Raw genomic sequence first — 22,938 nt, 5'->3', positions numbered from 1 at the left:
ACCGCTGTCTGTACATTAAAACACATCTCTAAAGTGCTAACCAAAGAAAAACCTCTGCGATATTGCATAAGGAAAACCTTTATTTAAAAATGACCACAACATTTTCATGGTTCCAGTCTCAATGCTAAAACATTTATCAAATTAGGTTCAGAAGTCATTTAATATAAAAATGTACAGTACATTATTTTACTCAATAATAAACCCATAATTTAATCCCCTGGACATAAACTTAAATTGTGCTTAAAGAGACCAATTGTGTATTCCAAACAAACTGCTTATTCTGAAAATACAGCAATATTATACATGATCTTATTAAAAAAACATTTCAGCAAGTAAAAAAAAAAAAAAAATCTATTTCTAAATGACAGTACCATGAGCCACAAATTCACAATGAAAATTAAATAACATTAACTTAAACATCTTTCAGTCACAGCATTTATTTTTGGGCCATGTTTTCATTCAGAAAACAATTCTGCATCTATCTTTAATACACAATAATCAAAAAGCATCCTGACGTGATCTGAGTAATTTCACAAAAATATTTACAGCATTTTGACCTGAAGTAGTTTTGGATAAGGCACAAGGAGAGAGTAGACACAAACAAAAAAACATCGATTTACAAGCAAACACATTTTCACCAACCCCTACAGCTAGAAAAACCCTCCCTCCCTGATACACTTTTCACTGAGACTTTATCACAACAGCTCCAAAGTGTTTAACAGTAGTACACAATAAAATAAAACCTCCAAATCTGGCCTTTGCAGTGAGAATCAATCAGTGTATAATTCGATATTTTACATTTTGCCCAACAGAAAAAAACTATTTTCACAGCTATGCAACTTGGTCCTTTGATAAAGGGTTTTCAAGTTAATGCTCGACAATAAATCAGTACTGAAAATAAATCAAAGGGAGGTTGACTTTGAGGAACAGCAACCCCTCCATGTTTTCCAGTAAAGGCCTGGGCTGATTTAGGGCACAGTTGACACTAGCAGTGCTGAACAGTGTCTCTGCTGGGACGATGCTGGGAGGGCAGCCCACGTAACGGGCGGCTACTTTGGCAAGATCAGGCCACAGGAACTTTTTAAGGTTCCAATAGTCGAGGGGGTCACAGCTTTGATCAAGGATGTCTTCTTCAAGGTACTCCAGCACTGCCAGCTCTGAGGACTTGGGCTTGTCCTCGTGTTTGATCTTTTGTCGGATGTCTGCCATTAGGGACCAGAGGTTGTCCTTGTTTGGGTGGGAGGTGTTGGATGAAACGGAAGCCTCGTTGCAGCCATTGGGTAGCGGAGGCTTTACTACAACTGAGGTAGAAGAGGACAAGTCCAGCTCCCCGATCAGATCTTGTTTACATTGCTCAGCTTCTTCCTCTGTGAACAACGACGTCTTGTATCGTGGGTCCAGCATTGTCGCCCAGGTGTATCGTGGGTCGGTCAGAGTGGAGGACATTTTGCTCACCATGGCTTCCTTTAGAGACTTGAGCATGGTGTCGATGCCCACCGTTTCATCAAACAGCAGGTCTATCTTTCTATTGAGGATGTGGATGAGTGGTATCACTTGTCCCAGAGTGGCAGTGCGGTTGCTCATCTCCCTGCAGGCGACTTCGAAAGGTTTCAGTGCATTGCAGACCGACAGCATCACCTCCCACTGATCGCAGCTGATCATTTCCCTGAAATTGCACTCGATGGACATCTCGTCGATGGCTTTCTTCTGTTCCACAAGCCGCTCCAGCATGAAAAAGGAGGTCCTCCATTTGGAAGGAACATCCTGAATCAGTTGGTTCTCTGGAAGCTGGTGGACCCTCTGGAGCTCAGCCAGATTCTCCTTGGCCTTTGCCGAGCGGTGCACACGTTCGCAGATCTTTCGTGCAATACTCAGAAGGTTCTGAACCATTCTCTGGCTCTTTATGGCTTCGCTAACAATGAGGTCAATCGTGTGTCCAAAACACTGCATGGTGACATGGCCATGGTCCTCCAAGGTGTTTCTGATGGTGTTGTTATCAGTTACAGTGAACCCCTTTTTCAGCTCTGATGAGGTGATCCAAGAATCCCACAGATACTCGAGCCGCTTTGGGATGTCATGCATATCGTGATCACAGTCTATTTGGGAGACACTTAGGAGAGCCGAGCAGTGAAAGTCCTGACCCTGGGGTCTGACACTCGACTCATAAGTCGCCCAGTGGGCAGTAAGGGTCAGGTATTCCCTCGTCTGGCTACTGACCCAAATACTAGTTGTGAAGTGGACAACACCACCTTCGGCCTCTTTCAGGTGGGTCAGCACAACGTCTTTCACCCTTTCGTACATATCTGGTATGGCAGTGCTGGTAAAGTAAGAAGAAGGTGGTAGAGAATACTGAGGCTGAAGGTACTCTAGTAGTCTGTTCAGTCCAGCATTCTCCACCATAGCTGATGGCTGAAGATCCAATGCGAGCATTTCTGCGATAAGTTTGGTGATTTTTTTGGCAACCGGGTGGTGTTCATCAAACATCTCAAGGGTCTGTTCCTGTTCATAAACAGACGTGTCCATAAGCTCTTGTTTAACATGAATTTCAGCAGATGGCACATCACCTGAGATAGTATTGTTACTTTCAAGAACATGTCCATGAAACCTCTGCATGTGCCTGAAGAGGCAGCTTGTGCCGAGGTTTGTAGTCTTTTTGCCTCTGCTAATTGTGCGGCCACAGTGCAAACAAATCACCTTTGTGGGGTCAGCAGGTGAAATGGAGAAATGGTTCCACAGTTTTGACGTCTTTTTACTGAAAACAGGCAGTGTTTGTGGCTTTTTCTCACTGGCAGGGTTCTCAGTTTCTTTGGTTGAAACTGTATCCGTTGCGGTGAGATTGGTGTAGGGATGAGGGGAGGATTCCTTCTCATCTGTGCTTTTTTGGTTTTTGAGGACGTCTGGGTGGCGTCTCATTAGATGCCTCATCAGACAACTTGTACCAAAGTCGCCCCGTTTCCCCCGACTGATGACGCATGGACAGTAACGGCACAGTGCTTTTAACTGGTCAACTGGTGACACTATGAAATGGTGCCACACTTCAGATTTCACTCGTTTCATGATCTTCTTGTTTTGCTGGAAAACTGAATGATCCTGATTGAGGCTGGCGCTCTCAGAGAGGTCACATGGTGCGGAAGTTAGGGGTGTAACCTCCCCCTGAGTTTTGAAGAAGAGATTGAGAGAGGATTCCTGACCTGAGAGATTAATCACCTCATCAGATTCTTCTTTTATGTCCATACTTTCCTCTATGCTTTGTGGCAATTCATCTGATATGGTTTCTGGTGAGGATGGAAGATGGGGTGATTCTTTTTTTACTTCCAGTGGATCCTGTAGTTGTGTGCGGGACAGTAGTGAGGGTGGGTTTGTATAGGGTGGGGGAATGTGATTTCCCTGTCCATTTTCCTCAATGACAACCTCTTTGTGGGCTCTCCACATATGACGGATAAGACAGCTTGTCCCGAGATCCTTCCCATTTTTACCCCTACTGAATTCATTCATGCAATGGATACATACTGCTTTGGAATTGTCAGCAGGCGACAGGTAGAAGTGTTTCCATACAGCTGATCTCCGGCGGGAACTAGAGCTTTTTGGGGTCCCGGGGAGGCGCTCGGGCCCACCGTCTGACATGTCTTCAAGGTTGTTGTCATTGGAATGTGAGGATGAGAGGGTGCTGAAAACGGCGTCAGTGTTGGCATACGGTTTTAGTTTTGGTTCGACTTTGGGTAACACTTCTTTGGATGACAGATCTGAATTTTCAGCTGAGGAGGTGGACGGTGAAGTGTTCTTTGAGGCAGAAGAATTGGTCAAGTCTCCGTTTTTTGGTGAGTTTGGGGATGGAGGTATCAAAGACGAAGGGAGGGAGCTAGTCAGATTATTTGAGGATGCGTCTGCTCCTTCTTGTAAAAGCACAGTGGGGTGAGCCCTTCGCACGTGCCTCATTAAACAGCTCGTACTGAGGTCTTTCTCGTTCTTACCCCGACTGAACTCTTTCATGCAGTATAAACATATTGCTTTGGTACTGTCTCGCGGTGATATGCAGAAATGATTCCATGCAGGAGATTTTTTCCTCGGGTTGGTATTACTCCGCATGGATGACAGAAGGCTCTGAGTGACAGCGTCCATGGCAACATCATAAAGGGTGCTTGTGTATCCACTTAGTAAATTACTATACTCGTCACCGTCTCTAGTTACAAAAGGGCCAACGGAGCTACCAAATCCTAGCCTTTCATCATCCTGGGTTTCCTCCTCCAAACCATTTGCATCCCCGGCCTCCTCTTTGATATGTTGAGTTGCTTCATTCCAATTTTCATCATTTTCATTCTCCGTATTTCCCTCAGTATCAGTGTTTATGCATCTGTTGGAAAGAGTGGGAGAAACTGGATTAGGAGAAACTGGATTAGGAGAAGCTGGATCGGTCTCACTTGCTTTGTCTGACTCCAACTGTTTGTCATCCTGAGGAGATAAATGGGGAGATGGGGGAGAAGTGGGAGAGTCTTTATCCAGTGTTATTGAGGAGCCAGCAGGTGACTTTGCATCCGCAGTCTCATGAGGGTTAATGCTGTAGGATTTGAACACGTAGCCATCCTGCCCCTCAATTTTCAAGCAGGTCCCTTTGGCCTCTCTTTTTTTACTTTCCATGGAGCCATTAGGTTCACTGACCACATCGTCACTCATGTGAGACACCGCTTCCTCTCCATCCATCGTAGCTGCCCAAGGATTTTTGTAGAATAGTCAGGTCTGCTTTGTCAAATATAATCAGTTGTTTCAGGTGTAGTCATCGATTCTGCAGCTCTCAAGCAGGTGTTGTAATGAGTGTGTGGCTGTCCGGGACACAGGGTGCCTGCGTGTCCCTCTCCATTTATGACTGAAGTAGTCCCATCTCTCCACACACACACACAACCTAGAAAGAGGGAAAGAGAAAATAATCATCAAAGTGTATTCTCTGTAGCCTGTACTTACTCATCCTCACAAATTTAATACTATCTCTTGCCACCCCTTTAAACTGTATGCACATTATTTTCTATGTATTGGAGTAATCATGCAACATAGAAATATTCACAATATTTATACTGGTAATTTAGAATGTGCCGTTTTGGACTTTATCTGTATGCTCTGTAACACCGGTAACTTTTTTCTTATCACATTTGACTATGTATAACTGCCTCGTGGTACAGAAGATCTATTCACAACTGAAAATGTTCAACAACTCAAACACAGCAGGTGGCACATCTTGAGGAACTAATGACCGAAATTAGCTATGCATTAGTATTTGGTTGTAAAAGAACCAACCTTGTGACTCACATTTGTAGAGACGTTCTGCTAATTTTTACCATAACATTGGGATCTTACTAGACTATGAATGCACCATTAGCACCGCATAAATGATAATCATTTCATAATGCCAGTAGGTCTATATGAAGGAGTATTCATCAATACTGAAGTGAAATGTGCCAAAATCATACTGTGTAGTTGCCTGTTTATTATTATAATACATAGTACCTTAGTGAAGGTTAGAATAATATTTTGTTGAAACTGTTTTGGAGAGGCGTTTCTAATATTGTGTCTACACTCTACATATAGCCTAAATAGGGTGGTCAAAATATTAAAAACAACTCCATATAATGCAATAAAGTTAAACAGCACCACAATCTACAGCCTCCAAAATACAACTTTCTGAAACAAACTTAAGTTAATTTTCATGAAAGTGTTTTTTCATTGCAGGGCTGTTGTACAAGACTGCATTAGTTTTAACTAGGTGTACATACAAAACTGGTAACTATAAAAACATGGTGTGTATTTTGTTAACACATCTCTCTGTACCTTGATCACAGGTACACCACAGGTCAAATGACATGTTAACAAGCAGGGCCTCACTTTGCACTGAATGTTAAGTGTATGTACCATTATTTTCCTTATGTCAATAAGTATTGTGTTACTAGACCATTAACATCAAGATCAAGCATGTTGTACACACATATAGCATAACAGAAGTTGTACTGAGACAACACTCCTTAACAGAAAAACATTAACCTTTACAATAAGTAAGCAAACAATACAGACAAGATCGAAGATTAAAATTGCACAGGATATATTATGTGTACATTCAAGAGCCATAAACTTAAGTAGACAAGTATCACCCAAATGCAGTTTAACTTGTACTAATAAATGGGCAAAAATATTATTGCAAGTAATGAATGTGGCCACCATAACAAATTGTATCCTTGATAAATAAAACATGTTTTGATTCAGACACGCATTTAAATCAAAAACAAGTTGTGTTAAGCCACTTCCTAGTGACAGGCAGTTTTTCCGGGTTTGGCTCAAGTGCTAGTAAAGTCAGGAAGATGCGAGAGGACGGCAGAAAATAGCCAACGCTGATAGCTTTCATCTTCACATTACACACCAACTCGTAAATGGTATCTAGCCTTACACACCGGCTTTAGGTTTCCCCTCATTGAACAACTGCTAACATAAATCCAGAAACGTGAGACCCTCATACCAATTAAAACGTAACGTTATAATGAAACATTGTTGGCAGTTAGCTTACGCTACACCATCAATAAACACCACGATGGCTATCTTGGTGCTAACTGGGTTAGCAACAAGGCTAATAAACACACAAAAACAACACACGAGTTTAGCACTTATGTCACATGGGTTTGTAACACGAATATTCCAGACAATACAACTTCTACAACTATCCTATTAACGTTGTAATGACCCATTTAGTACAGTTCGGACCACACCAGGATTGCTAGCTGGTTAGCTGCCAGCTAGGCCACACACAGGACACACTAGCTAACCTGGTGAGGCAGAACCCAGCAGTGGCAACACACGAACCACACGGGATCCGACTCAGACCAGCTCTCACCACGACGTCCTGACCACATTAAACCCTTCTCAGACATGTACATGCACTCAGTGTACTTACTGCGAAGTATGATCGGTGTGTTCACTAGGTTTCGGCTCCTAAACAGTTAAATATGACACATTTGATTGATCCGGAGGGGGGGTTCACTTTGTTGCTTTTGTCTCCTGGTTTGCTAGCAGTTCACGTTCGGCCGAAGCAGCTCCACACAGCGTCGGACGGAAGGAACATGTTTAATGATGTCACCGGGCGCAGGGGTCTTCAGTGAGGGGGGGGAGGTCATGTTTTTAAACAATATGTCACATAACACCGTGCATTACTTTAACTTTTCAATCACTAAGATCAGTTTATAATTATTAAAATGACAGATTGCGTTATTAATTTAGTGGACAAGAGAACACATTACAAGTAAACGTATTGACATTTTATTATAAAAGTAACTTGCACCGTAATAACAATATTATTAATATAGTCCTTGAACAATTGCTAAATTATAGTTCGCCGAACTAAGTTGCTTTTCGGCTCCGAACGAAACTTGTAAAGAACCGAAGTTGTTAGTTTATCTAAACGAACATACGGCAGCCTGTTACTACGAAATAATTACTCAATGAATTACTTTCTGTAGTGTGGTGCATTCACGGTCATTCTGTGGCAACGAGCCTGGAGTTCAAATAGGAACACACTAAGTAAATATGTGCAGTAGTATCCCCATAATACGTTGTAACTTATCTAAACCGACGGGCTTTCTGTGATAGCGTTGGGGGCGAACTGGTCACCAGGGTGGGGCATAGCAATGGTTTGTTGTTGTTCTGCCTGGGTCCTCCTGACTGTCCTCTGTGACTAGAGGAGAAATGCTGAATCAATAGCTCAGAGCATGACTGATAGAAAGTCATACCAGTTTGAAACTCATATCCATTGGTTATTACTTAACAGCCCGATCCGGAGAGCCACAAACACAGATATGTATCCGCTTTTACAGCGCAATTGCTCCGGTTCTCGCTTTGTCTGTGTATAGCTAGTAAGGATCGACAAAAGGCAATGCATTGATTGTGTGACAGATGGGCTTTTGTGTGAGATCTACGAGTCACCACCAACATGACCTCCAGCGTCACACGTAGAGTATTGCGTACGGGTGGGAGTTGTCTGGTGAAACGCATTGTTGTGTTGGGGGATGAGCCGTCCGTGCTGCTGCTGCTGTTACTGCTTTTTGCTCCTGGTCGACTACGGCTAGCGAGTTACTCTAGCCTATGAATGGTCCACAAAGCAAATAATTGTGTGTTCTCTGCAGGATTTAATATCGAAACTTCACAGGCATCAAGTAGACCTCTTTCTTATTTTATTAGTAACCCCAGTATCGCCCGTTGGATGAGAACACTGTGTACGGAATTAGAGCCACTTAGCAGGCCGTATCGCCATTGCTTTGTAAGGCTGCTGGCTAGCTACCGTCTTCCTCAACTAGCAAAACGGTTCGTGAATCTGAGGTATGTTCTTTTGCTTTCTGTGCTTTGTTTGGTGACGCCAAGAAGGCATTGAGTGCATCTGCAAAATGTGTGTTTAATGTTACATATTGGGTATGAATTGACATGCGTTGTTTTAAAGAGCTCTTGTTTTGTTTGACGCCATTTGCCCCGTTTAGAGGGTGGCTAGCTCCTCTTGCTAGTTAGCTGGCTAGCTAATGTTATTGTTAGCAACTTCGCCACTTTGTAAGTCGTTGGTAAAAGGGAAGTTTCATCTCTGCACCAAATGGGCAAGTGCTAACTCCTGTGCAGTCATGTTGAAAGTGCCCCGTGTGGCCGCCTCCCACCGCATTTAAATGCCTCCGCTCATTGACTAAAGTGTAACGTACAGCTGTCTACTAACGTTACATATCAGTTCACAACATATGGGCTCTGCGGTTTGAAGCGTAACGTCAATGAAAGTGGCACCTTCTCAGTCAGCTGGTAATGTGAAGTATAATGCATTGAAATCACACAATGTTAAACCTTCTCTGTGTTTTGGTCCAGGGGACTTGATGAAGTTATAATACCTAATGTCTGATTTTAAAACAGGTACATTATCATAGAAATCAGTTATAATGGATATAATTTCTTGCAACTACATCTACATGATTTGTTATTTTACTTGCAGAGTTACACAACAAGCCTTGTGCTGTTGTGGAAAACAGTTAACACTTTATATTGCTGTTGGAATGTTTTGTACTGTGAGAAGTGGAAGTCTATGTCAATCATAAATAAGTGTGCATTATGCCACTGAATACTGTATCGGTACATTATCGTGGTCTTTGATTAGATTTTTCCTGACCTCTGAATAGCAGCTCCTCAATAAAATACATCCACCTTCTGTCCCCTTGGTTGAACACTTGACCCCGATGAAATACATGCAGATCTCTAACGATTTCCCCCCACTCTGTGTCTCCACAGCAACACGGAGCGTCAAGATGAAGAAAAAAGCTCGGCAGCACCGGGTTGCGGTGCCGCAGAGGCCGCCATCTCCCATCATGCCTTCCCCCAACAAGCAGATCCTGACTTACGCCCAGGCGCAGAGCATGGTGGAGTTCGATCTCGATGGCCGCCTCCATCGAATCAGCATATACGACCAGCTGGACGTGATCTCAGATGATGACCCTATGGTGCAGGAGATGATGGAGTGCACCAGCAATAAGGAGAATGCTGAGAAACCACAGCAACAGGTCCTCCTGAGGTCAGTCAGACTAAAAAACAACCAGGAGAAGAGAAACGCTGCGCTGGGAATCACTGGTCACGGCGACGGAGGTGGACTTCAGGCCGCTTGTAATGCCGGTCCAAAGCTTCAAGATCCTAAATTTCGTACAGTGGAATATAATCTTCCTGCAGTTCCTAAGCGCTCAGCTGCCTTTTACAAATACACAGAGAAGACGGAGGAGGAGCTGGACGAGGATACAGAGTATGACATGGATGAGGAAGATTATGCCTGGCTGGATTTGGTGAATGAGAAACGGAGAAGCGAAGGAGTTAGTAAGGTCTCTCACAACGTCTTTGAGTTCCTTGTCGACCGCTTTGAGAAAGAGTTGCACCTGGAGAGTCTGGATAAAGGCAGTGAAAAGCAAGCTCCCATTGATGAGGATGCCGTCTGTTGCATCTGCATGGATGGAGAGTGTCACAACAGCAACGCTATCCTGTTTTGTGATTTGTGCAACGTGGCTGTGCACCAGGAATGTTACGGTGTGCCCTACATTCCTGAGGGCCAATGGCTTTGCAGACACTGCCTCCAGTTACCCACCCAGCCCGCAGATTGCATCCTTTGTCCTAACAAGGGTGGAGCCGTGAAAAAGACAGTCGATGACCGCTGGGGCCACGTGGTGTGTGCCCTCTGGGTCCCTGAGGTCGGCTTCTCCAACACCACCTTCATCGAACCCATTGATGGCGTCAGCCACATTCCTCCAGCCCGCTGGAAGCTCACCTGCTACCTCTGCAAGGAGAAAGGTGTTGGGGCATGCATCCAGTGTCACAAAGCCAACTGTTACACCGCCTTCCACGTCAGCTGTGCTCAAAAGGCTCACCTCTTTATGAAGATGGAGCCTATCAAAGAGGTGACGGACACCGGAGAATCCACGTTCTCTGTGAAAAAGACAGCCTACTGTGGAGCTCACACACCCAACGGGTGTGTAAGGAGGCCTCTTACAATCTACGATGATGTCAAACCCAAAAATGGACTCTGTAAGAAAGTGGACAAAGGGAGAGGGGTTGGTAAAAGACCGTCGAAAGGAAAGAAGAAGAGTAAGAGTAAGAAGCCTGAGCCTGAACCTGAAAGTGAAGCTCCAACCCCTGCTACTGTGCCTACGTTTCCCGCTCACAGGTGTGCTTATGTATGAGCTGTATTGATGATGGGAGGTGTAGTATTTGGCTAGTTAGGATGGCATATTCAACATTTACTTTTAATGCATGGGTGCTTGGCGTGTGAGTGGTGCGATAGGGAGGGCTCTTCTGTCTTTTTCAAGGACACTGATAGGACATTCTGTTGTTGATATACAAACCGTGGCTGTTGCAGAGTTTGAACATGTGACACTGGTGAATGTTTACCTTCACAAATAGACGCTTCAGTAATTTGCTGGCATGCGTTTGGTCGGTATCAAGTGCCAGTCGATGCTGTTTAAAGCTGGTTTGTGGCTGTTAATTTGAATATTGTTCTGAAAACTACAACCATGTGTAAGCAGCAACTGTTCCCACTGTCTAAAATATACTTCACATGTGTAATCCTGCAAGCAGCCAGGGACTTTTGAGGCGTGCTAGTTGTTGGCTGTGTCCTTCTAATACACATTTCCCTGGCTCCCATAGGTTACAAACTATTCTGAACCAGGTGTCGGTTCAGAAGAAGAAAGCGTTTGTGGAGCTGGTCCTAAATTACTGGACACTAAAGAGACAATCCAGGAATGGGCTCCCCCTCATCAGACGCCTTCAGACAAGCATGCAGTCTCAGAAGAATACGCAACCGGTTTGTTCATCTGTCAGTCAAACACAGAAGACTTTCAGTCTTCATTTTTGCCTTTTTTACAAAAGTCCCAATAGCTTTTAGAACTTCAAATATGTGTTTATAAAGAGAGTTACACCTTTTTGTTAAGCCTTTTACATGTTAATGCTAAATGTGGAGCTGTTTGCGGTAAAGAAGACTTCACTGTATGGAAACGTGTTTCTTGAGAGACAAATTCATATTATTTAAGTTGGTAATTATTGATTGTGTTCTGCTCTTTAATGTATGTATTTTTTATTTCAATGTCTTGTCCAGAGGCAGAGTGAGGAGGAGAGCAGGGCGCTGAAGGACCAGTTGAAGGAGTGGCATCGCCTCCGACACGACCTGGAGAGAGCCCGGCTGCTGCTGGAGCTAATCCGCAAGAGAGAGAAGCTCAAGAGGGAAGAGGTGCGATTCTGACTCAACCTGTGCTCAGATAAATTCTGCTAAAATAAATCTGAGCATTCTAACGGTTTCCCTCTGGGATGTGTTGTAGATCAAACTGCAGGAGACCCTCCTAGAGATCCAGTTGAGTCCCTTCAGTATTTTGCTCCGAGCTCTCTTGGACCAGCTCCAGACCAAAGACCAGGCCAAGATCTTCACCCAGCCGGTGGACGTCAGCGAGGTGAACTTCAGATGTTTTCTTTTGCATGAGACTAAACATTGACCTACATGAGTATGCTGCAAAACCATCTTATTTCTTGCATTTCTTAAGGGATGCAATATTTATTTATTGTGTGCAATAGTGAAACATTGTAGCGGGGCTGCAGTGCATTGTGTTGGCTAATCAGATCTGTGAGGTAAAATATCTCATGCACCTTGTGGCATTATGCGATTTGTCGTTTGGATCTCAGACAATGAGTCGGAGAAGAAAGTAACTGTAGCCATGATGAAGTTTTTAAGAAGTGTACCAGAGCTTATCTTGGCATCCAGAGACTTCCTGTTTAATAAGGCTCCAAACTGGATTTACTGGTTCTGCCTGATAACAGCTTCAGAGAATGTGAAATAATGGAAAATCACACAAACATTTACTCAATTTAACTCTCTTTATGTTTTCCCAAAGCAAATTCTACATGGCAGAAGTCCTTCACGTTTCTCTAATGGGTCCTGACACACCGAGTAAACCTAAAAGAACGGACACAAGCAAAGTAGTCACAGCCTTTTCTTTCCCGTACATTGCACTTGACACACCACAAGTCAGCTCCATGCCACAGGTTCTGATCATAGTGACTCAGGCTATAAATCACCCCCCCCTGCCTGGTGTAGACAGTGTTGAGCAATGTTACTTCCTGTTAAGCAGAATGTGTAATTTGAGAGTAAGGTCCACTGGCAGATGCTCACGCCCACAAAGGGTGAAGTGCTGTGCACATGTTCGGTTAGCTCAGTCAGCAGGCTCAGAGATCCATAATCTCAGGGTTGTGGGTTCAAGCCCCATGTCGGCTGAGTTTTACTCTGGAGTTACATTACGATCTGATGTTCCTTCTTAGCTGAGCGTGTGTGGAAAGTGTTGTTGGCATTGACACATGTATGTTTGGGAGACTTTGTAATAATCTGCAACAATATGTAATAGTATTATGTTGCTTCCTGTCTTTTTAGACGGTGTTGTAAAAGATAATATGCACCAACTAAGTAACATGATCTACTACAAATCATGCTGACATGAAATACTTTACATAAGGGCTGCAACTAACGATTACATTAATTATCGATTAATCTGCCGTTTTATTTCCTTGATTAATCGTATGGCATGTAAAATAGTGAAAAATGTCCATTGCAGCATCTCAAAGTGCAAAGTCATGTCTTTTAAATGTCTTGATTTGTCAGTCCAAACCCAAAGATGTTGGAAGTAATTATAAAATAATTAATTATATCTGCTGTTTTCCTGTAGGTGCCCGACTACATCGACCACATCAAGCACCCGATGGACTTCTCCGCAATGCGCCAGCGCATCGATGCACATGCCTACAACAACTTTGAGCAGTTTGAGAATGACTTCAACCTCATTATTGATAATTGCATGAAATATAACTCAAAGGACACTTATTTCTACCGGGCTGCCATTCGCCTCCGAGACCAGGGCGGGTCCCTGCTGAGAAAGGCCCGGCGAGATGTGGAGAAAATCGGCTTTGACACGGAAAGCGGCATGCATCTGGCCGAAGCGCCTGAAATCAAAGCACCGAGATCCTTTTCTTGGGACGACGGTGAGGGCAGTAGCAGCAAAGACGAATATGAATATTCATAGAAGGTGTAAAGCAAAACCATGTTTGAGATTCCTGCTGATTCTTTGAATTTCTCTCCTTAGTGGACCGTCTACTAGCGCCAGCCAATCGAGAGCATCTGTCTCCGGACAAGCAGCTGCAGCAGCTGTTGGAGAAGTTTGACCTGACTTGTGCCATGAAGTCCAGCCCCTCTCGCAGCAAGCGCCTAAAGCTGCTCAAAAAGACCATCAACGATGTGCGCAATGAAATGAGCCTAAAGAGAGTCCTGCCCTCGCACCACCACCACCATCACCACCATCACCACCACCACCACCACCACTCTTCTTCCTCCACAACTCCTTCCACATCAGCGTCATCTTCATCAGCTCTCTCACACCCAGAGTTGAGTAAACCTAAAGAAGAAAGGTTGAAGCCCAATGGACATTTTCCAGATGACGAGGGTATGTATGGATCTGGATTTGGATTTAGAAAGTACATTGTTCTGGTGGATGCCATGCTCTTTAAAGACAATCACATGTTCTTAATAACATGAAGCTCGGGTCAGAGGTCAGAGATTAGCCCCCAACCCAAAACATAGCCTCACAGAGCCGTGTCACATGCTGTTCCCCATACCTGGAGTGTCTGAGACATGGTGGTATAGTCATACAAATGGCTGATTAGCACGTAATCACTGTGAACCCGTCTCTGTCTGCTGTTTCAGTGTTTGCTACAAACACTACAGATGTTCCTGCAGACTATGGTTGTGAACATTTACCTTTTTTATTTTTCAAAACTGGAATCAAGTCACCCTAACCCATAATAATGACATCATTAACTGATAACAACCTTTGCAGAGTTAGTGGTAATATTCTTTTGTTAATGTGTAATAAGACTTTTCAGTGACATTGGCACAGGAATATTTATTGCAGCAATAAATGTTATCTTTTCGACAGATAAGGGTTCATACAAATGTGGAGTTCATTGCCAGTGGACCAACTGCAGGTTTTGTGTACAAATGGAAGAACAAAAATAACTTTTTCCACATAATTCACAGCTTCCAACAACTTATTATATGGATGTCCTGGTTGTGTTAGAGCAGCAGAGAGTTATTGGTGAAGCGTGTGTGTGTGTGTGTGTGTGTGTGTGTGTGTGTGTGTGTGTGTGTGTGTGTGTGTGTGTGTGTGAACAAGGTCATAACACAATGTTGCTGTAGTGTCACACTGTGGCACTGCAGTTTAAACTCACTGCACACTTGCTGAGTCACATTAAGTCTGCTAAAGATAGCGTTATAATGAGCGAGTGGGGGGGGGGGGGGGGGGGGAGGGAAGAGTAATTTTGCTCTAATGTTTTATTTATAAAAGTGCCTCAGTGTTACGCTAAATAGTGTCTTGTTTTACTTTATGATAAACGTAAACGCCATAGAAAATGTGCAGTGTCAGCATTTCTACAAGGACAAAGTGTGTGTGTTGCAGCACTTTAGTGTTAATAGCATTACTTTATACTACAGGTCATATTTCTGTCTCTGTCATGACTCGACTTGTTGTCTTGTTTATGTTTTTACTTTTATCAATAGCTTTTTTTTGTTGTTATTTCCAAAAACTATGCCAACAATTTCATTATGTTCTTCTGCAAAGCTAATCCTTTACCTCAATAACATGCATCATATTCTATAGCACCGTGAGAACACGAGTAATGAGGATGAAAGAGAAACGGAAAAGACATTAATATGAATGAAAGAAAACCTGATGCACTGAGGAAACTAATTGTGTTGCATAATTAATAATAACTGTAAAGAAAACGCCTGTGTGCCATAACATGAATAATATGTGTTGTACTTAATGTCTGCTGTTTGATTGATTACTGTCAAAACTATACAACTATAAACAGTTTGCTTCTCCTCCCCTACAGGAGACAAGTCTCTTCCTCCTAAACTGGAGCCTTCGGACTCCATCCCTCCCCTCGTCTACTCAGACACAGACCCCGAGCCCCCCACCCTAAAACATATCGACGCCGCCACGGACTGTGAAGACAGGCATAACAGCAAGCGCGGCAAGTTCGACAGGGAAATACCAGAGCTGTTCTCCTCCGCCCCGCGCCTCAACGGCCACTCCCACGACAGCCTCCAGGACTCGTTGTTGGACGGAGCCGTGAGCGTGGTGGCCACGTCGACCCTCGCAGAGCCCACGGGCACGGTTAACCGCCGGACGGCCGTGCTCTTCCGCAAATCGAAGGCCGCCAGTCCACGCAAGCCCCCGAGGAGCAGAGTCGAGGCGGCTGTCGGAGTTGACAGAAAAGGTGGCGAGGAGGAGGAAGACGAAGACGGCTCACAGCTGGGCTCCAAATCCTTCCTGTCAGTGGTCATACCCAGACTGGAGACGCTGCTTCACAGCAAGAAGAGGAAGCACAGCGACAGCAGAGACATCCTGGAGGAGGGAGGGGAGGACGAGCACGAGGCGAAAGAAGAGTCCCCCGTGAAACGCCATGACACTGGTGAGAAGTGTACACCAAAGAAATGGGCTGAATATCTGTTGTATGTTTGTTTTTTAAATGTCTCACAGTGCCTTCCACATTTATTTAGAGTTATTCTGTCAGAATTTAAATTACATTTCTTCAAGGCTCAGATTATATTTTTACAGCAGTATTTAGCTCTGCTGCCGACTCCCGAAACTGACAGTTCAAACATTGCAATTATCCGTTACACTACGTACAAGTCATCGGCGTCAACACAGCAGAGCAGTTCAACAAGCGACACTTGTTTACTCTTTCACATTAGTTTGCTTGAAGTTGATTAGAGTCTGACTGAACAAACTGAATGCAGACACATTAACATTAGAGTATTCCTCTTTTTCTTATGGGTTAAGAATCTTTTTTTTTGCATTCTATCGTGTCGCGTCTCCTCGCAGGCTTGTCGAGCGGTTTTCTGGAGGTGGAAGAGGAGGAGCTCGAAGAGTCGAGTAGAGCCAGTCGACCTGTGGAGCCACGGAGACGCTGCGCCTCCGAGTCCTCCATCTCCTCATGTAGCAGTCTGCCAGGAAGCACCAGGTAACCGCCAGACACAACATATGTCTAGTCTTAAAAGCAGCACTTATGAAGGCACACTGATCGTAATCGTGTTGGAGGAATTGTGGCTGCAAACCACCACCATGTGTTTTGGGAACGCCAACACATAATGAAGAAATACATCAGGCACGCTCTGCTTAGAAGATGGATGATGGACCTATCAAATATAACTGAATAGATGTTATGGGTTTAAGAAAATATCGATGCACGAAAGTGAGATTTATATTGTGTTACACTGTATCGATTCTGAAAAACTCTAAATCGATATTTAATTTACATGCAAAGACTGGCTCAGGTTGCACACAGAGTAGTTGGATGTCACAGGGACTGTGAGAAATGCAGATCTAGAACAAAGATGTTTAGTTTCCTAAAGTGTGTGTGTGTGTGTGTGTGTGTGTGTGTGTGTGTGTGTGTGTGTGTGTGTGTGTGTGTGTGTGTGTGTGTGTGTGTGTGTGTGTGTGTGTGTGTGTGTGTGTGTGTGTGTGTGTGTGTGTGTGTGTCTTTCCAGCGCCATTCTCAGTCTTCCGAAATGTGGGAAAGGGAAACCTGCCTTGGTCCGGAGAAACACTGTGGACGATAAGAGCGAATTAATCGCCTGCATCGAAAACGGGAATTTTGCAAAAGCTGCACGAATCGCTGCTGGTAAGTCGGCTGCTTTGCATGTGTCCAAGTTGCATGTCTGAGGGTTCGCCTTAACACTATGTAGACAGAACACCTTTTTTTTTTTTTCACCATTTCTAATTAACACACAGGATTTATCCAATGAAAAGTATTTTTTTTAGGGTGACACACTCAGCTTCATTTGAAAACCTCAATAGAAGCTTGGAATGTAAAAAAAGATATTCGGTACAGCGCTACGAAGCACTTTATTATTGTAGCCTGTTGCACTCAGTCGTCCAGTAATCAGTGTGGATGGAAAGACATACAGTACGTAGTGATCTGCAGGTGCTGTAGAACCTTCAAATGTCTTGAATTGTATCATGAAAACTGGAGAATTGGCTTTTATATTCGGGCCTCACAAGTTTAACTTAATAGAACTTGCAGACACCTGGTATTCATACACACATAAAAAGCAGAGTTGGAAATGAACAGCAGCTACGAGCCAACTTGTTGTGACTTTTGGCAATGACCGGTGAGTCTTTCTGCTCTGCCTGCCATCATGGCATGCAACCAGTCAGCTGCTGGAGACTCTTCTCTCATCTGAACTGCATATTTGGCTAATAAAATGTTAAAAGTGGCTTGTAAATTTCAATATCTGTCCTTCACTATGGCTCTTAAAGGGAAAAGTGAATTTCCCGCCCTGAATTTGCTCCTGCACTTCCAGCATGGCTTTAAAAGTGTGTTTCTGTGTTTAAACCCGCACATGACTTGTTTGGTGTTTTTCCCGCTTCCATAGAGGTTGGCAACAGCAATATTTGGATGCCCGCTAGTGCTGCAACAGTTGCATTGGAACCCCTAAAGCTAGTTTGGGCCAAATGTAGTGGATACCCTTCCTACCCTGCCTTGGTGAGTGTTTTTTTGGAGAGAAATCATGACGATCACTGAAAGTCTTTTCACTCTTAAGTTTTCTTGTCATCTTGTCCCACAGGATGAAGGCTTGGTTTTACTAGAACAGTTCCCTGTTTGTCCTCTAGGTGGCAGCCTTTCACTGCTGACCAGTTCAATTTGACCTTAGCGTGAAAGGACAAATGAGGAAAATAATCTTTTTGCCACATTTGTGTGTGTGTGTGTGTGTGTGTGTGTGTGTGTGTGTGTGTGTGTGTGTGTGTGTGTGTGTATACACACACACAGTGTAGACATTTGAACTATATGCTAGAGTGATTCCGTGGGTTGATGTATGGTTGCATTCACGAGCATGTGTGTGTAACGGCCTCCCCGCTCGCCTCTCCTGCTGTGTGTAGATCATCGACCCCCACATGCCGCGCGTGGGCTGCCAGCACAACGGGGTGTCCATCCCCATGCCCCCCATGGACGTGCTCCGCATTGGAGAACAGATGCAGTACAAAGCCGAAGAGAATCTCTACCTCGTCCTCTTCTTCGACAACAAGCGCAGCTGGTGAGTGCCGCTGTCTGTGGGGATGATTTAAACTCACGCCGGTCTCATAATGTGTTAAATGATCAGATACATCTATAAATAATATTGTTAGTTAAATGATTAAAACAGAGTCCTTTACCACGCATCAGTTGATTAAATAATCCTTTTGTTCTTTTTTCCCTAAGAAGCATTTTCCAGACCACGGCACACTAACAGAAACACTAGTAGGATTTTAGGATTATATTTACTTTTGCTTTTCCTGGATTAATACCAAGAACTGAGGTTGCAGTGAGTTTTGCCAAAAAAATCCCATTTCCATGCAGAAATATCTGCTGTGTGTGTGTGTGTGTGTGTGTGTGTGTGTGTGTGTGTGTGTGTGTGCGTGCCTTCTCCAAATAAGTGTTAAAAACAGTAGTTAATCATAACTGGTGCAACTTTTCGGCTGCAGCTGTGTCTTCTCACCTCAAATGAACGAATAACAACAACTATGAGAATAAACAATATTTAGCTGTAGAATATTCCTGGGAAGTTTTAGAATCATGACGAACATTCAGCCCTAGCTGCTGTCCAGGTGTTGTAATATAGATTTTGTCTTTTCCCTTGCAGGCAGTGGCTTCCTAGATCCAAGATGGTTCCTCTGGGAATGGACAAGACGATAGACAAAATCAAAATGATGGAGGGACGCACGTCCAGCATTCGCAAGGCTGTCCAGATCGCCTACAGCCGTGCGATGAACCACCTGAGCATAGTGCAGGACGAGCCAGTCAGCGACCTCAGTGACGTGGACTGATGGCACCCGCTGACTCTGTCTCCCCCTCTCTCACACACACACACACACACACACACACACACAAACCTGTACCTCTCCTGTACCAAATGCCTCCCTTCCCCTTACTCTCTCCGTCTCTGCAGGAGACTCAAATGTTTACTGGGCACCTGCTGTAACAGGCGGTGTCTCTTCCTCATCCATTCCTACTCGCACACACTCCTACCATGTGCCGATGGGATACGGCTGCTGCTGAAATGAATGTGTCTATCTATCCTCTCCACCTCCAGGCTTGTAACTGTGCTAAGAGACTGCTCTTTATGTCCACCCCGCTCCACCCCTCCTTCACTCACTCCACCTTCACTCACTCCACCAATCATGAATGTCATTTTCATTCATCATGTCAAGGCAGAAACGTACATTTCGTACATCTTGGTAGCCTTACCAAACATGTCAGTAGTAAGAAAGAATACGTAACACCGACCGTTAAATTGTGTTTAATCAGGCCGTTATTCTGGCAGGTAGCCAATCATCATTTCTGTTATAAGTTAATATATAAGACGCATCTAGTCACTGGTAAATTAGCTCAAGTGGACAAAAAATAAAGTACATTTCCTGCCTACAAGAAATCTTTCCAGTTGTAGCCAAAGCTTACGTTATGTCGCACTCACATACTGGTCGTCTTCATTTACCTTCCTTTGTATGTAAACTGTAAATAATCTGTACAGTTGCCTGACACTAACTTATTTTGTAGTTTTGACATCAATGGGTACTGTACAGTTTTTCTTAGTATTTATACTTGATGCATTCTTGACACTAACATGTGAATGCTATTTTGACAGTGCTGTATGATCAAGAATAATAAAAAAAGTGCAAACGCCTTAGTATTAAGGAGATTAGGGCTAAAATGTCATGTTTCTGAAAAGTATGAAAGTATTCCCTTTTTCATTTTTTAAGTTATTGAAGTTTATAATCTGTAAGCTTCCATTTGGCATTAATCCTTTTTGTATGGAAAACAGTTTTAGTATATTTTTGTTCATATATATTTATATAATTTGAATACACAGTAACACAGTATGTAAGTCTCTGAAGCTCATACAGGCAGTCTGAAGTTGTGGACCCGGAACATAAATTGTTCTCAAGAAACCAAAAATGTTGCTACCCAGAAGTTTTTTGCCGATTTTAATTTTTCTGTGTGACGTGTGAAATTGTTGCCAAAAAAGTAAAAAAAAGTAAAGTGTATTTTTATGTGATACATTTGACTGTTACCTGGTTTTGCTGTAGTCGTAGGGAGACGTGCCTGCGGTAACTTATTGTAAAGTATTTGCATTACTTTATATCCAAGGAAAGACGTGCAAACTGATTGTGGTAAAGTGGCACATTTTGTGGTGGATACTTGCCTTCTTTTTAAGTAAACTTTTCTAACTTTTTTTTGTAGTTGTAGACTTCAAAACATTTCATTTCATTTTATACTATTGCCTATTTTTTTCTGGGTAGCATTGGGACATTTTGGTATATTTCCCTTTGTACTTAACTGTAGTAGTTCTTTTATCAGGTCATAGGAAATATTGCTGGGGCTATTTTTTTTTCTAGCAAAAAAATAAAAGATACAAATATAAACACATGCTTTGTTTTTATTTGTTATGTAGTGTTTCTCAGTGACAGTGCAGTATTAAACATGTAATTATTTACACCCCTTTATTAATCAAATGCATGTTTCAAGCGAGTAACCGATCAAAAGACGTATTAAAAAAAGCCAAAATTCTAATTCAATTTGTTATTAAATTTAGATTTCTTGAGCCTCATCTGTGACACAAGAGGGACTCGAGTTCTCCTCAATGTCCCTTATAAGAACTGAACGGTTGGCAGAGGGCAGACACTACCTCAACCTACCACCTGCCATATGGCACCGCACCATGTTCCTCTACTCAGCTGATGATTGTCCACTTAAACAGCTAATTGTATCCTATAAGTTGCCAGCTATGTAATATAAGCTGCTGTATTCCAGCAATTTTATATGAACTTTATGGAGATCAAAATGTCTTTGAGAGGAAGGATTTGACTCCACTTTGAAAGTCAACATGCATGACAAACATGCAACTTCAGAATGTGTGCAGACTTTAAAATGCTCCAGAGACTTTGAACTTTGACATTTTTTTCTTTTTTTTTTAGATGTAAACCGTAGTTAATAAGTAGAGCACTGTGACACATTCACTACCTTAGTAGCTGCAGGCTGACTCTTCGTTTTCCTCTTAAATGTATAGATTCTTAATTCATTTAGACACTGTTTATACTTAGTGTTCGCTGCTCAGCTGCTCCTGCTGCCTTCAATATATTAAGCATCCTAAAAAGACGAGCCTTATTTTTTAGTGCAACTAATAGTTGCATAAGTTTAGAGCAACTTCTAACTTAAATGACAACGAGGATCCCGACAACAGTGTTCTGGTAATTGAAGTTGGTTGATTTTGCACAACTGTCTGCTTTCTCAAAACGGTCTGGCCAACAAAATTAATGAAAAATGTAAAAAAAAAAAGGAAACGAACATTTCTCAAGCATTTTCCCACCTGGTACAGCATGCACTTTGGTTGATCTGTCATTTCAAGTTTGAATCCCTGCAGTGCCAGAGGACAGATTGCTCAGGAGCTGTATTAATAATAAAATCAATCTCCAGTTCCCGAGCAAGATTTTTTAGGGCTTTTCAGGAGATATTTCATTGGTGACTCTACAAACCTGTAGCTAGTGAAGACCAGGACCATCCTACACCTGTGATCCTTTACTGATGTACATCTACCCGTGCAACAATCTAAAATATATTCCATGAAGAGTAAAAGTCCTGCATTCAAACCCCCATAGCAAAAGCACATAAGAAAATGCACTGAGTATCAAGCAAGCTTTAAACTGCTTTCTATACATATTGTTTGATTGTACTACATGATAAATGGGGTAGGCGTACAACAGAAGTTCTGATATACATGTGTTTTTTTCCCTGTGAGGTATTGGATAGTTTTACCAATTTTGGTCTCAAACTATTATTTAAGTTAAAAGTTAGGAGGGGAAATGTCCTAACAACTCTGAACATCTGAAACGTGCCACGGGGGCCCCTAAACATGTATAAATCCTAAAGGCAACTGAAAAGTAACACGTACAAATAAATGTTATGGAGTAAAAAGTACAATATCAATACAATACCCTGCCTCTGTTGTGGAGTATGAGTATACAGTAAAGAAACACAGCTAGTATCCCTCCTGCTCAAGCTACCTGGGAGACACATGTCTGGTCTCAGCTCAGCAGGAGGAGGCGGCGGCCATCTTTAGAGAGTCCACAGAGAGGCGCTGTGGCTCCACACAGATTGTCCGACACGCCGTTTACAAAACCCAGCGTACCTGAGCATCCACCTGCTCAGCTCTGCTCATTCCCAAACTCAGGTAAGCATCAGTATTCAGCATATCAACCATTTCCATCACTGTGTTCAAATGGTGAATGCACCGATTAGAGAGAATGTCAATTAATGCTAAATCAGTTTGAAGAC

General features: G+C 43.1%; 2 protein-coding genes across 3 annotated transcripts; one reads left to right on the top strand and one right to left on the bottom strand.

The window, feature by feature from the left end:
- Positions 1–60: 60 nt before the first annotated feature.
- Positions 61–7,261, bottom strand: zbed4 (zinc finger, BED-type containing 4). The gene is made up of 2 exons (XM_029462216.1): positions 6,929–7,261; positions 61–4,897 (listed from the first exon to the last, which is right to left on the bottom strand). The coding sequence occupies exon 2, from the start codon at positions 4,696–4,698 to the stop codon at positions 886–888; it is 3,813 nt and encodes a 1,270-aa protein (XP_029318076.1). The 5' UTR covers positions 4,699–4,897; positions 6,929–7,261; the 3' UTR covers positions 61–885.
- A 387-nt stretch (positions 7,262–7,648) lies between these two features.
- brd1a (bromodomain containing 1a) lies at positions 7,649–21,031 on the top strand. 2 transcript variants are annotated; one of them, XM_029462217.1, is made up of 13 exons: positions 7,649–8,346; positions 9,286–10,699; positions 11,179–11,347; positions 11,627–11,758; positions 11,847–11,975; positions 13,239–13,551; positions 13,653–14,009; positions 15,457–16,038; positions 16,452–16,590; positions 17,117–17,250; positions 18,005–18,114; positions 18,510–18,664; positions 19,250–21,031. In XM_029462217.1, the coding sequence occupies exons 2-13, from the start codon at positions 9,303–9,305 to the stop codon at positions 19,431–19,433; spliced, it is 3,801 nt and encodes a 1,266-aa protein (XP_029318077.1). In that variant the 5' UTR covers positions 7,649–8,346; positions 9,286–9,302; the 3' UTR covers positions 19,434–21,031. The 2 variants fall into 2 exon arrangements, with proteins under 2 accessions (XP_029318077.1, XP_029318078.1); XM_029462218.1 differs by having other exon boundaries at positions 7,650–8,346; positions 11,179–11,335.
- The last annotated feature ends 1,907 nt before the right edge of the window (positions 21,032–22,938 follow it).

This window comes from Cottoperca gobio, chromosome 23 (genome assembly GCF_900634415.1).
Source record: "Cottoperca gobio chromosome 23, fCotGob3.1, whole genome shotgun sequence".
NCBI lineage: Eukaryota > Metazoa > Chordata > Actinopteri > Perciformes > Bovichtidae > Cottoperca > Cottoperca gobio.
Note: the sequence above shows the minus strand (reverse complement) of the source record. Positions and strands in the feature narration are given on the sequence as shown.

Excerpts from the sequence above, each read along its gene's own strand:
- zbed4 (XM_029462216.1), bottom strand. The coding sequence starts at position 4,698 with ATGGATGGAGAGGAAGCGGTGTCTCACATGAGTGACGATGTGGTCAGT.
- brd1a (XM_029462217.1), top strand. The coding sequence starts at position 9,303 with ATGAAGAAAAAAGCTCGGCAGCACCGGGTTGCGGTGCCGCAGAGGCCG. Across the intron at positions 13,552-13,652 it reads ATCCTTTTCTTGGGACGACG|TGGACCGTCTACTAGCGCCA; the intron begins GTGAGGGCAGTA and ends TTCTCTCCTTAG. Across the intron at positions 16,039-16,451 it reads CGTGAAACGCCATGACACTG|GCTTGTCGAGCGGTTTTCTG; the intron begins GTGAGAAGTGTA and ends GTCTCCTCGCAG.